We start from the raw sequence: 14591 nt of genomic DNA on the forward strand, positions 1-14591 counted from the left end.
AACGATACTGTACCTCAATTTTTGAAAAGTGGCCATACAGGTCAGAAGTTACATGCGTGAACACATGTCCAACTTTGATCTGTTGGTGGCGCTAGAGCACTTGAGCTGCCGACATGACACTTGGTGAAAAGAATCATGGGACCGTCCCCAATCAGTATGCTAAATTCCACAACTTTTAACCAGATGGTTCTATGGGCTGCCATAGACTCCAATGTCAGAAGAAAGAAGATGCATAATAACTAGATGTACCGCAGAGCAGTACAAAATATGACCACCGCCCAGTCCTGCACATTCTCTCTGCAAAAATAAATCATGCTTGATCAATTTGTCTCCATCTCCGAGTCCATCCCATACGTGTGTGTATGTAAATGAGTGTGTGCATAGTGTGTTTATTTTTGTGTATTCATTTCAATTCAATTCAGTTTTATTTATAAAGCGCCTTTCGTGCAAACAGCAATACAAGGTGCTTAACAACAGCACTTAGAAATAAGATAAAACAAAAGGAATGATAAAAGCAATAAAATATGTGAAAAAATAAAAATAAAAATCAAGGTGCAAAAGTCATAAAATATGACGAGATATGTACACACATGCATATGCATACAGAACAGGCACATCAAGACCTAAAATTCCAAAACGGTCAGAGATTTAAGAGAAGGCAAGGCTAAAAAGGTATGTCTTAAGATGTTTCTTAAGAAGTTCAACTGATTGGACCATCTTTAGCGCAAGTGGCAGGCTGTTCCACAGGGCAGGACCATAATGAGCAAAGGTTGCCTCCCCATGTGTCTTGGTCCTCACCCTGGGAATAACTAGGGGGAGTCTGAGGATCTGAGTGGCCGTGATGGAAGGTATGGTGAGAGCAAGTCAGATAGATAGACAGGCGCAAGTCCATTTAGGGCTTTAAAAACCAAAAGTAAAACCTTAAAATCAATTCTAAAACTGACAGGGAGCCAGTGAAGGGATTTTAACGCATTGAATGCCAAAAACGTAATATTACGTTTTTCCTTCCCATGCGTTGAGTGCCAAAAACGTAATATTACATTTTTAGTTTTTTTTTTTAATTACGAAACTAGACACTCTTAAACACACCTTATATGTGATTTTGGGAACTCTGTGATGAATGGAAATTAAATATATGACGATCGAAAACTCATGAAAACGCACAATCTGGACATTTTATCTGGACATTTTATCATAACTCGGTTGCCGCTTTGGGTCGAATCAGTGACGCATGCACGTCAGCTCAAAACCAGGCCATTTTCGTGGGTCTATCACTAGGTAGCAGTCTCGGCAGGTCTCGCTAGTCACTTCCCGGAAACTTTACATGCAACACTTCATATTTCATGAAAGACGTTATATCTCCATTTCTAGAAAAAAAAACAGCGATTTTGATGAAAACTAGCCACTGTTTAGCTTGGGATTTCTCAGGAACAGAGGCGTGTAGAAATACACGGTTTGCACCCACTGAGAGCTTAAAGTCAAACCTTTCAAACGAGCCATGTGTTCATAGCTATAACACAGAATATGCTGTGGCTGTACAAAAATCATCAACAATGGTCTAGATTGCTGGCACTCTAGGACAAAGCTTCCGCAAACAGCTTGGCATTCAATGACTTAAGATAGGGGTAATGTGAGCTCTCTTTTTGGTCTTGGTCAGAACACGTGCTGCTGCATTCTGAATTAACTACAGCTTGTTAAGATTTTTTTTGATAGACCAGTGAAGAGGGCATTACAGTAATCAAGCCTGCTAGTAATGAAAGCATGTACCAGCTTTTCTGTGTCAGCCTGGGTGAGCAGAGGCCCCACTTTGGCTATATTTTTTTAAGATGTAGAAAGCACAACTGGTGACATGATTTATGTGACTCAAAGTTCAGATCTGGGTCAAGGAACACACCAAGATTTTTGGCAAGGGGTTTGATGTTCTGTGCCAGGGTGTTTAAATTAAAAACAGATAAGTTCCCTCTGAGACTTAGGGCCAATGACTAAAACTTCTGTCTGTCTTCAGTAAGTTATTAGACATCCATGTATTCATTCGTTCAATACACTGAATGAGATTGGCAATAGGGCTGGTGTCGTTGGGGGAGACAGAGATGCTGGGTGTCGTCAGCATAGCTATGGAAGTCCATCTCATGTCTCCTGATAATGTTTCCCAGTAGGAGCATGTACAGACTAAATAGAACTGGCCTGAGAATGGACCCTTGAGGGACACCGCATGTGATGGGAGTGGTGGCAGAGGAGTGGTCACTAACGGAGACAAAGACATCTCTGCCAGAAAGATATGTCCTGAACCAATTAAGGACAGGCCCGGATAGGCCAACATGAAGCTGTAGCCTGCTGAGAAGCATGGCATGGTCTACCGTATCAAAGGCAGCGCTCAGATCAAGTCGTACAAGCATGGAGGGAAGGTTGTTGCCCATGTTTAATCTAATATCATTAACTACCTTAAGTAGGGCTGTCTCTGTGCTATGGTGGGGGCAAAAACCAGACAGTAGCTTCTCAAAAATGCTGTTCAGATTTAAGTGGTCATATAGCTGTTTATAGACAACTTTATATGTATACTGTATGTGTGCTTCTGTGTGTGTGTGTGTAATGATCCTACACTTCAAATTTCGTGCAGTTTTGATCCTGTCAGCCAAAGATACTTGCGATTACAATTCCTCTTTTTGCCTTTTCAATTTTAACTAGGTGGCATTATATACTTCAAATGAGTGGATATGGGATGAGTTAACATGGCCCCCAGAGACCAACATACAAAAATAATATGGTCATCCTAGGCCCTACGGTTCTCGATATATTTACAGAAAATTGTGTCCGACCATCTACAGGCAGATCTACAGGCCATATTAGTTTATTGTATGACCCCCTCGTTTTTTTGCTTTTTCATTTTTAACTAGGTGGCGCTATACCTCAAATGAATGGATATGGGAAGGATTGACATGGCCCCTTGAGACCAATATATGAAAAAAGGTGGTCATCCTAGGCCATACTGTTCTCGAGATATTCACAGAAAACTGTGTCCGGCCTACCCTCCTTTCGGGGGGCCTGTTCCGGCAGGTAGGCGACGGATCAAAAAACAATGGTTCTGTGTCATTCTTGTGGTGCTACATGCCCACCAAGTTTCATGCAGCCCAGTCTTTCAATATCCTGGTTATCGTTGACACAAATTTACTGAAGAAAAATAATAAAATAAAAAAAATCCGGAAGAAAAACTCTAAACATATATGACCACCGCTTCGCTAGCGCGGTGGTCATAATAATAAGAAAAGGTATAAACACAATGGGTACCTCGCAGCTTCGCGGCTTGGCCCTCAATAACAGTAGACATTGCAGTAGAATTTGGCATTCCATATCAGTTCAAACAGTCTTGAACTCATTTTTTTGTCCACACTTCGGCAAAGTTTTAAGATTTTAAAATTTTAATTTTAAAATCACTTCAGAACAAGTATATGCACTTTTTTCCAATTGACAAAACAATATTTACCCTAAACATTAAATCAAATAAATGTACAGTATGCAGATTAATCCAGATGAATAATGAGGTTTGTACAGCATAGGCAAGGCAGTATATCTCAGTTACTCAATTGTAATTGAAGCCATGACCATTGTGTTTTTAACACGTTTTTAACACACACACACATACACACCTTTTGTTCAGACTAGCTCATGTTCCCTGATCCTGATGAATGGTGTTTTCAGCCTCCATACACTGCATCGTTGGTTTAGACAATCTGTGTTCGTTAGCAGTGTTTAAATCCCCTATTCATGCTGGATAGTTCACACAGACGCGTGTGTGTTTTTGCCAACAGTGGTTTCTTCGAGACGGCAGAGGGCATGTGTGAAGCGTGTGAAGCACCCTGTGTGACGTGTGATGTGTCGGGGTCCCAGTGCCTCTCATGTGGCGAGGGTAACTTTCTGGAGGGCGGCCAGTGCCGGGTCAACTGCTCCCTGGACAGGAGCTACGCCGCCGCAGATGGAATGTGCAGGCGCTGCGCTCCACACTGCGATGCCTGCATAGACGACAAGACCTGTTCCAGTGAGTGAGAGCATTGAGTTCAGTCCCATAGTGCTTGTATGACAAGGCAAAAGCGGCCAGCTGTATTGGGAATGTGGGAGAAATGTTGATTGCCTAATGCTATTGTAGTACGTTAGACCGGCACATCTGGGAACTTTGATTTTGCTAGACTTTCCTGCGCGCTTTTCAGAGAAAGCAGATAGCTTGAATGGAAACCTATGGAGCTGCTTTCCCCAAAAAGGGACGTGGTACAGAGAAATTTCTCTGTATGACGATACGGCGGTTGTATATCCCAGTAAAAGGTGACAGATGTTAAGTTTCCATTCCCGTAATTCAGACTATTTATGGAGTCATTTACACTGACTCTACCCCATCCACATGACACAGAGGTAATAAAGCCATGTTCTTACAAGAAATACAAGAAACTGTTTGCTACACTATGAAATTCATTTGTTTGATTATGGTTGGCTGAGATGCGTTTGAAGCCATTGTAAAAAAAACCTATGCAAACATATAATGCAGTCATATAAAAACAGTAGCAATTGATAACTGTTTTGTAAAGTTTCACAAAAATACATATAAAAACATATAATGCAGTGTAGGAGGCTCAAAGTTTTCATGCTGGTACATAAATAGGAATAGTATGTAGCAAAATCATCACGTTTGGTCTGGAAGATCCTGTGAGGCCATAGCTGTCCCTCAAAGTTGATCAACATGTTATTGGAATTTTTGGCTGGGCCTTCAGAAGACATATTTGTACTCAACATAGGTTCGTAAATTATTTTCCTTATTGAGGTAAGTAGAAACATTCTCACAAAAAGCAATGCACAGAAAATAAATTCCTTCAGGGTCTGAACAGCAGACCTCACAAGTCTGAAAAATCATTTTGGATCTCATTTTCATAGCACCCTAACATCTTGTGGGAATGTAATAAAATAGGTAATAAAGCCAAAAAGGAGGTATTAATAAGCCATGTTCTTACAAGAAATACAAGAAACTGTTTGCCAGTAATAAGTTACTGATGGACATTAGGGCAATTGCATGCAAAGGTCATCCTTACCATGGAAAAAACACAAACAAATAGAACTATTGTTAAAATGTTCATTTACTGTAGGTCTATATTTTATTATTTGTAACTGATCTGATTGAATTTCATGGAGAATTACACTCTTTTACATCATAAATATGGTGTAGCCTGGCCTCCGCCTGCCTACGTACTTCCGCTCAATTTCTTTTCCCTAGTACTCCGCCTGGAATAGCTCTCGTTCACTTTGTTTACTTCGGTAACTTGTCTCCGAACCAACCAGTGAACAGAGAGCGTTCCTGAGAGCGATTACGTTTACGTTTAAGTTGCAAGCCTATCATTATCGTTGTGTCCCCCGTGGTTAACATACGTCATTACCAAACGTTAGTGATCGAACTCCAATGATTTCAAACTTCAGACAAGAGTCCACCAACCAGGAAATAAATGTTTGCCAATGGATCTAGGCCAGACTCTGTGCGAAGTCAGACTGGGGAGCATCTCATCCAAAGCCCGGTCCATCAGTACAGGCGCCCCACAGGGGTGTGTCCTTTCCCCACTGCTCTTCTCCCTCTACACTAATGACTGCGTCTCAAAGAGCCCATCTGTAAAACTCCTGATGTTTGCAGCCAACGTTTGATTCAGGATGGTGATGAGTCTGCATACAGGCAGGAGGTGGAACAGCTGGTCCAGTGGTGCAGTCAGAACCACCTTAACCCCAAGAAGACTGTGGAGATGACAGTGGACTTTAGGAGAAGCCCCCCACACCATTCTGAATGACACAGTGTCCAATGTGGATTCCTTTAGGTTCCTGGGATCAACCATTTCACAGGACCTAAAATGGTTTCTCCACATCGACACTGTCCAGAAAAAGGCCCAGCAGAGGTTATACTTCCTGAGACAGCTAAAGAAGTTTAATCTGCCTAAGGAGCTGCTGATCACTTTCTGCTCAGCCATCATTCAGTCTGTCATCTGCACCTCCATCACTGTCTGGTTTGGGTCTGTCACCAAATGGGACAGGGCCAGACTGCAATGGACAATTAGGGCTGCAGAGAGGATCATTGGAGCTGATCTTCCCTCCATCCAGGACCTGTACTGGTCCAGGGTCAGGAAAAGGGCAGCTAAAATCTTTACAGACCCCTCACATCCTGGTCACAAACTATTCAACCTCCTTCCCTCTGTCAGACGATACAGGCCACTGTTTGCCAAAACCAGCCGACACAAAGACAGCTTCTTCCCCCAAGCAGTCACTCTGTTGAACACTCAGTAACAGCCCCCACCCTCATACTGAACAAGTCAATCAACACTGTTCTGCTCATCTACCTCATGTGTACTTCAACCTTACAGTTACAATAGTATTATTAATACATGATCATTGCACTGAACTGCCTTGCACTATATTTATTTTTATCTTAAACCTCAGTCTATAGTACTGATATTGCACTATCCCCACCCTTTCAACTGTATATTGCATCTTGCTTGTGTCTGTTGAGGGGTCCACGACCATGGCACCCTTGACAGGGACAACAAGGAAGCAACTGCACTACCATATACCAATTTCAATTTATTGTGCTTATAGAGCGCCAAAACATTACACATGTATCATGGCACTTTACAGAATGTAGACAATACACCCACATACAGTACCACCCATAGTGTCTATCTATTTATTTATTTGCAAATGTACATACTGTATTTATTCTCATACATATAATAGACATATTCTACTGCCTTCATTCTATTCTTACTGTTCTGTTTTTACTCTTTTTACTCCTTTATGTTTATTATTTTTTTTGTATCCTTATATGTTATGTGAATGTTGTTGCGAGGAAAGATTAACCGGAGTCAAATTCCTTGTTTGTGTACACAAACCTGGCCAATAAAGCTGATTCTGATTCTGATGAGTAACGCCAGCAATAAACTAGATGTACCTAGATGTACAAAATATGATCACTGCTCGGTCCTGCACATTCTCTCCGCAAAAATAAATCATGCTTGTCAATTTGTCTCCATCTCCTACTCCTGCAACTCCTGTGCATGTAAATGAGTGTGTGCATGTGTGAGTTTGCTTTTGTGTATAAGAGAGAGTGTGTGTGTGTGTGCGTGTGCGTGTGTATTCATGTGCGTTCCTGTGTGTGTGTTTATGTGTGTGCGGGTGTTCGTGCGTGTGTGTGTGTGTATGTGCTTGCCTGTCTGTGTGTGTTTGTGTGTGTGTGCGTGTACGCGTGCATGTACTGTATGGGTGCAAATCACAAATTAGTGGGTATGGGCTAGGTTGATGCGGGCTCTTGAGACTAATATACCATAAGCATTTTATCATCTTGGGTGCAACGGTTCAGGTAGGGCTAGTTATTTAGCCTAGCGCAGTGGGGGAGTGACCAACAAATTTCATGTTCTCTGGTGATTCAATCACCTGGAATCATTGACCAAAATTGATGACAGTAAAAGAAAAAAACAAATTTCTTTTTTATATTTTAATGACTTGTCCTGATTCTTCCTGTGGATCTTAATGGGCACTGAGGAAGCAATAATTTCATTGCTAGTTTTTCATAATTACTATTTCAATTGTTTCATATCAAAATTCACTCCTTAAAGGAACCGTATGTAATATTGTGGCCAAAACTGGTACTGCAATCACTTACAAATTACTGTAGAGCGGTGTATCCCCTCCCCCTCCCCCCTGGGTTTTCGGCAACCCGAATGCCGAAACACTACTGACTTTGTGATTAGTAGATAGGTGGAGGGTCGTGCATCAGGCCAAAATACAACATGACAACATCAGGATCAGTTAAGGGCTGCAACTTCACATTTTTTAAAGGGACACCAGGCAACGTTTTCGTGTTAATTAATCATCTTCGTAAGTCGGTATATGGTTAAATGACTCATTACGGGGCGAATGAAGGCTCTCTCGCCCGCCCCTACTGCCTGTAGGAAGAATATTTCACTTGCAAGTTCGGTGTATCCTACCCGCCGACCGAAACAGGATCAGTTTACAGCACAGAGGCAGGCTAACAAAATGCTAGATTGTTGCAAACGTGTGTATAATGGCAGAACCGGCGAAGAAGCAGCGAAAACCCTTGACGGAAGACGTAAAGAAAAGAGCTTCAGACCGAGCGAGGGGGAGTTTCGTAGAGAGAAAGCATCAGGCTTGCCTGGTGTCCCTTTAAATGACAATATCCTGGCCGGACTAGTGTTGTCACGATACCAAAATTATGACTTCGATACGATACCTGCCATAAATATCTCGATGCTCGATACTGAAACGATACCACGGAAAAATCCTAAAATATCTGGGAAAAAAAGGACGCAGAGGCTAGATCAAGGTCAGTGTTAAAATTACTGCATGCAAATCACTGAATGCTATGCAGAGGGGCCTATCTTTAGGCCATCTGATGTAGGCTACCCTAGGCCTTCCCGTGTTTATGGGATTTCTTTGACAGTTGCAAAGGGTACCAGTGTACAAGTACGACGTTCCAACCAGGTCTTCGTCAGATAGGCCTACACCATTAGGCTACCTGTTGCAATATATCTGTGTACATTATGTATATTTCTTTGATAACATTATTTGCTACCACAGAACAATAAGCCGCTATTATTATTAGGACTCAACACGCTTCAGTGGGATTATATGCTGGGCTTCAATTAGCGCATTTCAGGTAGCCTATCATAGCCTACATCTGGGCAATAATTATTACTACTATACTATTAGTAGTATTAATTCATTATTTATTAGTATTAATACTATACTATTATAGTATTAATACTATACTATTACTAATTTATTACTACTAATAAACATTAGTAGTAGGCTACTGATCGAATATTAAATAGATCGTTTGCCAGTTATGGTAATAATACTACTATAGTTATATCCCAGAAAACCATGCATAGGCCTACTCGTTTCAGTTTCAGTTAGGCTAGACTAAAACTGAAGAGATGAACTTGGCACCAATCATGTAGTGGTGTTTTCTATAGCCTATTCGTTAACCTGTCGTTCTTTGAACTCTTTAAAAATGTTGGGATATGTCTGCGAGGTGCTTAGCCAAGTTCTATGCGTAGCCTATTGCTTTTGAATGACTTTGAAACATATTTTACAAACGGGCCTCTGTGTACCTGATGGCTTCCCTTTACTATCCGTGATGTATCCAAAATAGTTCCAGAATTCACTTCACCTTTTGTTTTATCCACAAGCCGAGGACTGTCGGCAAAGAACTATGTTGACGTTGGCTGGCTCACTCAGAGATGCCTGCTTGACACGCCCACTTGCTTAGACGCATGCAAGGAGCATGGAGAGTGGGAGCAGTCCACACAGACACAGAACGTTATTATTTTAATAAAGTATCGATTCTAAAAATGTCGGAAATCGTATCGTTTTTTTGCGTGAAGGCATTGTGATACCTTTCTAGTATCGATACACCGTGCAACACTAGGCTGGACTACTGTTGTCAGTGATATAAGTATTTGAAATTAACATGATTTCTTAATGTCTAGTGACATACAGTATCAGGGCCATTTTATGATTAATTGAAATACATTTCTTGCATATGCTTCCTTTAAAGGAACCATATGTAAGAAATGTATCTCAATTAATCATAAAATGGCCCTGATATATCACTAGACATTAAAGGAGAATTCCGGTGTGATATTGACCTAAAGTTTATTGAAACATGATACAGAGTGTGAACGATGTCTCATAGCCCATCTCGGCTTGTCCCCTGCACTCCAAAAATCTGGCTAGTTAGCCGATGCTACCAACAGCTTTTTCAATAGTGGTGCTTCGGCATCGGGCTAGCCATGCAAATAAATCACTGTTTTACACCCATTTACGAGGCTCAATGTATCTCCACACTTCATTGGTAGACTTCCGAGGGCCCTGACATTTAAAACGAGACATTGAGAACTTTGAAAAAGCACTGGTAGTTTACTTACAAGACGATTTATACAGACAGTATCTTCAATGAAGTTTAGCGTTTGCAGCCATCTTGAATTTAGTCACGATAAGTCGAAATTGCACGAGTAAGAATGAACAGGTATGATAAGGGATCAGATTCCAAAAATAATTCAGTGGAAATGCATGGATTCCAGTTTCTTCCAGTAGCAGCAACTGGAATCCATGCATTTCCACTGAATTATTTTTGGAATCCTCCCTCGGACTGAACCCTGTTATCTGAACCCTGGCTTGGCTCTTGGACTTTGATTTTCTGGATTACGCCTTGGATTGATGTTTTTGGATTTAACTTTTTGGACTGTTTTTGACTTTTTTCGGATCTTCTGAGCTTTTGTGTCTAAAACCTGAAATAAACTCAGTTAATCTCACTTTGTCTGCTCTGCACTTGAGTCATTAGTCTCAGTGGCCTAGTGGGTTAAAAGTCAGTTAGCCACTCCGACGGCCCAGGTTCTAGACCCGACCGTGACAGTCCTTGAGGGCTTGTAAACTTTGACCAAAAAAAATGGCCAACAAAATCGACACCCCCCCTCCCCCCATAAAACTGGCTGTATCTTGGAAAGTATTGATCTTACATAAAAGTAATTTTACAGTGGGTCTCCTGGGTAACATAGGTATTCCTGGTCATTTTTTCAGAATTTTTTGAGACCTAAGTCTGTGGGTCCTGGTTGAATTGACATGGAATGACCCATGTGCCAACTTTTCCAGAAATGTTGTTCTTTTAGTTTGATTGGGTGATCCATTAGTTCTGATTGGATCATCACTGACTAGGTTTACTGAAAGCCTTTACTGTATGTGGGCGAGGGTGAGGGACGGGGGTCTCACCCTAATACTGATTACCCCGTGGTGGACAAACGGCCATGGCTGACAGATATTTTCCAGCTTTTGGTCGGAGAGCCTGTCCCGGAAGGGATTGTTCTGATATGCTTTGGAATGTAAACAAGGAAGTGAAGTTTAACTAACGTGCATACAACGCCTCTACGTGTGTCATTTATTAGTGCACAGACACGTTAATAGTACATGGTGTCAGAAGTGAAAATATTGACTTCGAAGACTCGTGGAAAGTTACTGATACAAACGTCAACAAAATCATTTTATTGGCAGACACAATATCATTTTTGAACAAGCTAAATTTAACATGAGGAATCAAGCAAAAGGAGAGAGTGTGCCACATTACTATCTTCAGAAAGTCTGTGATGAACAGCACACAGATGAGACATGTCAGCGAATAATCAAATACTGCCTCAATGGCTGGCCCGAGAGATGTCCGGCTGACCTTGGGATGAAACCCTTTTGGCAGGGAAAAGAAGACCTTCATCTTGTAGGCCGCCTCCTGCTGAAGGTAGGTCATATCACAGTCCATGCGTGAGAAAGTTTTGCCACAAAATTAATCAAGGGTAGAGCATGTGCTCAACAAACGGCCTGGAGTGTCTACTCAAATAAGACAACTAGTGAACACCTGTGATTCATATCAAATCAATCAACGACCACACTGTGAGCCTCTTCTTCCAACTCCTAGTCCAGACAGGCCGTCTGGGACTGACTTGTTTGACTGGCAACAACAAACATACTGATTGTGGACTACTTCTCCCGTTATATAGAAGTCGCACGCTTAAAGGGACATTCCACCAGTGGAGACATGAATATGTATTGAAAGTGGGTCATATATGTAGTAGAATAGTAGCATAAATTTCTAATTTGGTGCCTTCTTGACCGAGAAAAGGCAGAAAATGACTTTTTAGTGCTTGTGGATTGCAGACAACAATCCCCATAGTGCATTGCAATGCTCAGCTCCGCAGGCCACTCCCACTGTCGAACTCAATTGTTCAACTCCGCCCATAATCTGTCAACCAAGGCTCGAGCGTTGAGCTCCACTCTACGCTACCTGGAAATCATTTCAAACAATTTCTAGTGAAGACTTAGTTTGCGAACTCATTAGTAAATTACTCCTCGTTTGTGTTTCGAAATGGTGTGCACTTGCATGTTACCTGGATGTTCAGCCAGCACAAGGAAAATACACGGGAGTACATTTTCATAGATTACCCAAAGAGTTGGAGTTGCTAAAAGTGGCTACGGGCTATCAATAAATAACCCGAAGTTCGGAGAGGACACAGCCATTGAAGCACTAAAACATCTGACGGTGTGCAGTCTACATTTCAAGGCAGAAGAACCCCTTAGGAGTGAAGAGACCCCCGCTTGTGAAAACCGCAATTCCGTCGATATTTACCTTGCCAGATGATGTCGATGAACAGCCAGGAACTTCTGGAACTAGCAGTGCTAGCTCTGCTTAAACGATTTGCCTGGAGGTAAGGTTTTTCTGACTCGACTCTACTTCTCGACTGAGAACACACTGATATAGTCGTCTGCTGTAAAGCAGCACATCTCATATGATTTGGCTGTTTATAAAGTAAATATCTTGTATGTTTTGGTCGCTTGCTGCCTCGCTAACTCCACTCGTCAGCAACGAGGAAGCAAAGTTAGCAATGTAACGTTACAGTTATGAATATCGTGTCCATTGTGTGTTAGCTGCATAAGTTTGCTATTAGCGATGTAAATCCACCATGTTTTACTGTGTTAGTCTAACGTTATTCAAATGTTTTTAACGTTATTGAACTTACAAGAACAGTTTGTAAGTAGCCTAAATAATATTATCTCTAATCATGGCTGCAGTGGAGGCTAATCACAAGTAAATGCAGTTTATCCACCACTGAATTTCAGAAATAGTTTATCCACCTCTTGATCGTTTATCCACCACTCAATACATTCAATGCACTTCCTAATAGAGTGTATGCACTCAGGGAACTATCTACTACTAGTAGCCATACCACTTGTAAACAGTAATCTTCACCATTATCATATATTCTGAATGTCTTATGTATTAAAAAAAAAAAAAAACATCCAGTAGCGCTTTTCCTTACTGCAGTTTAGCCTACCCACCTCTTATTTCACCACTACACCTATCTTTAGTATATCTAAGACTACTGTCTGATTTAAATTAGTGGAATATAGTTTGAAAAGAAACCTCTTGTTTGTTTTATAGTCACCATGCCCAAGTACACCTGGCCTTGATACCAGTGCCAGCACCCTTGAAGTTGGTGAAACGGAAGAAAGGCACTACAAAACAGGTGGAAGTGCATTCCACACCATGTGGTCAATGAACATCGATGGACTGACATGGATGGAAAGCGGCATCACTGTGACCATGCTCCTCTAACAGCTGAGGAGCAGAAGAAGAGGATGTGGCTGAAGAAGGACTCGGTGGCATATCAGGACCTGATGTCACTCGTCTTTGATAAAAGGCTTTTGAAAGATCTTCAGAAGATGGCCCTCTTCAAACATACTGGTAAGAACTGACACCCTTTATACCCACATGTTTTGAACATATCCTATTGAACATGTTTAATTAGTGCTATATATTCTCCTTTTCACACAGGGCCACTGGAGATCTTTCACAGAGCTCTCCTGAAGTACCTCCCTGAATGCCAGGCCTTCTCCTACGAGGGAGAAGGCCTACCTCGCCATCATGGAACATAATGAGAACATTGTGGCACGAGAACAAGCCACCACGGCAACAGGTGTGTTTTCATGTACTCTAAATACTAAAATAACCATAAGTAGCATGTTCACAGCTAACTCAAAATGCATACTTTGCTGAAAAGTTCATTCTATTCCTGTGGAGAGACATCTACTAGTCAAATCTTTATTCAGGCATCTGTGTAATCATTATAATCCTTGTCATTTATAGGAGAACCACGCGTCAAGCAGGTCTTCTGCAAAAAGTCAAAGCAATGGATAGTCAAGAAAATCTATAAGCCACACACCACCAAGTTCATCTAGACACTAATTGAGAAGGTCATAGAAAACAGACGCAACCCAAACATAACATTCAAGGACTCAACCGCTTCACTCACCCAACCACAATCTCCTTTGCCACCTAACATTGCCTCTGTCCTAAAGCCGTCAAAGAAAGCTGCAACATCATCATTCAAGAGCCGCTTCTGAGACGTCAGCTCTACATTAACCCATTCCTCACAAATATTTTGTAATATTACCATGTCTTATGTCTGTCTTATATGGTCTTTTGACCTTATCCTTGCACTACCTTACCTGTTTGCACTGCCATTGAGCACCTTACTATACATACTTAATCACAGGGTCAATACCTCTTTTTTATAGTGTGGATAATTTTATTTGTATGTTTTGATGTTCATGACACAATTCTTTCTTTGTGAATTAAAAACAAAATGTCACTCGTGCTCTCCTGTCTGCCTTCAACAAAGTTTAGCATCATAAACTTGGAAGGAGGTAACTGATATGCAACAAGCTTATAATGCAATGTATACTTGTAATACTTAATAATTTATAGAAATTATAGGTATGACCACCATTCTGTTGTCATCTGAGGCAACAGTAGCTAGGTAGTTCCAGTTTTGAAATGTTGGTCGCTCAATTCGCAAACTTCAAATACACTTGGAGCAACACTACTAAGAAACAACTACAACAACGCATATTTTAAGCATTTAATTAAATAACTATAATATACAAACAATACAACTGTTGAATGACTATACACAAACAATGAAACTATAGCTCCTCGAGAGTCCTCCGCTTCT

The 14591-nt window shown here is 41.2% G+C and overlaps 1 protein-coding gene across 2 annotated transcripts in view; it reads left to right on the forward strand.

The window, feature by feature from the left end:
* Positions 1 to 14591, forward strand: part of LOC125304046 (proprotein convertase subtilisin/kexin type 5) — a gene marked incomplete at its 3' end in the record, with an annotated part of 111762 nt that overhangs the window by 50803 nt on the left and 46368 nt on the right. For both annotated transcript variants that reach the window (XM_048258103.1, XM_048258104.1), the window contains 1 exon segment: positions 3807 to 4033. In XM_048258103.1, the coding sequence (XP_048114060.1) occupies positions 3807 to 4033 (227 nt within the window).

The sequence above is a fragment of the Alosa alosa genome, chromosome 11 (assembly GCF_017589495.1).
Source record: "Alosa alosa isolate M-15738 ecotype Scorff River chromosome 11, AALO_Geno_1.1, whole genome shotgun sequence".
Taxonomy (NCBI): domain Eukaryota; kingdom Metazoa; phylum Chordata; class Actinopteri; order Clupeiformes; family Clupeidae; genus Alosa; species Alosa alosa.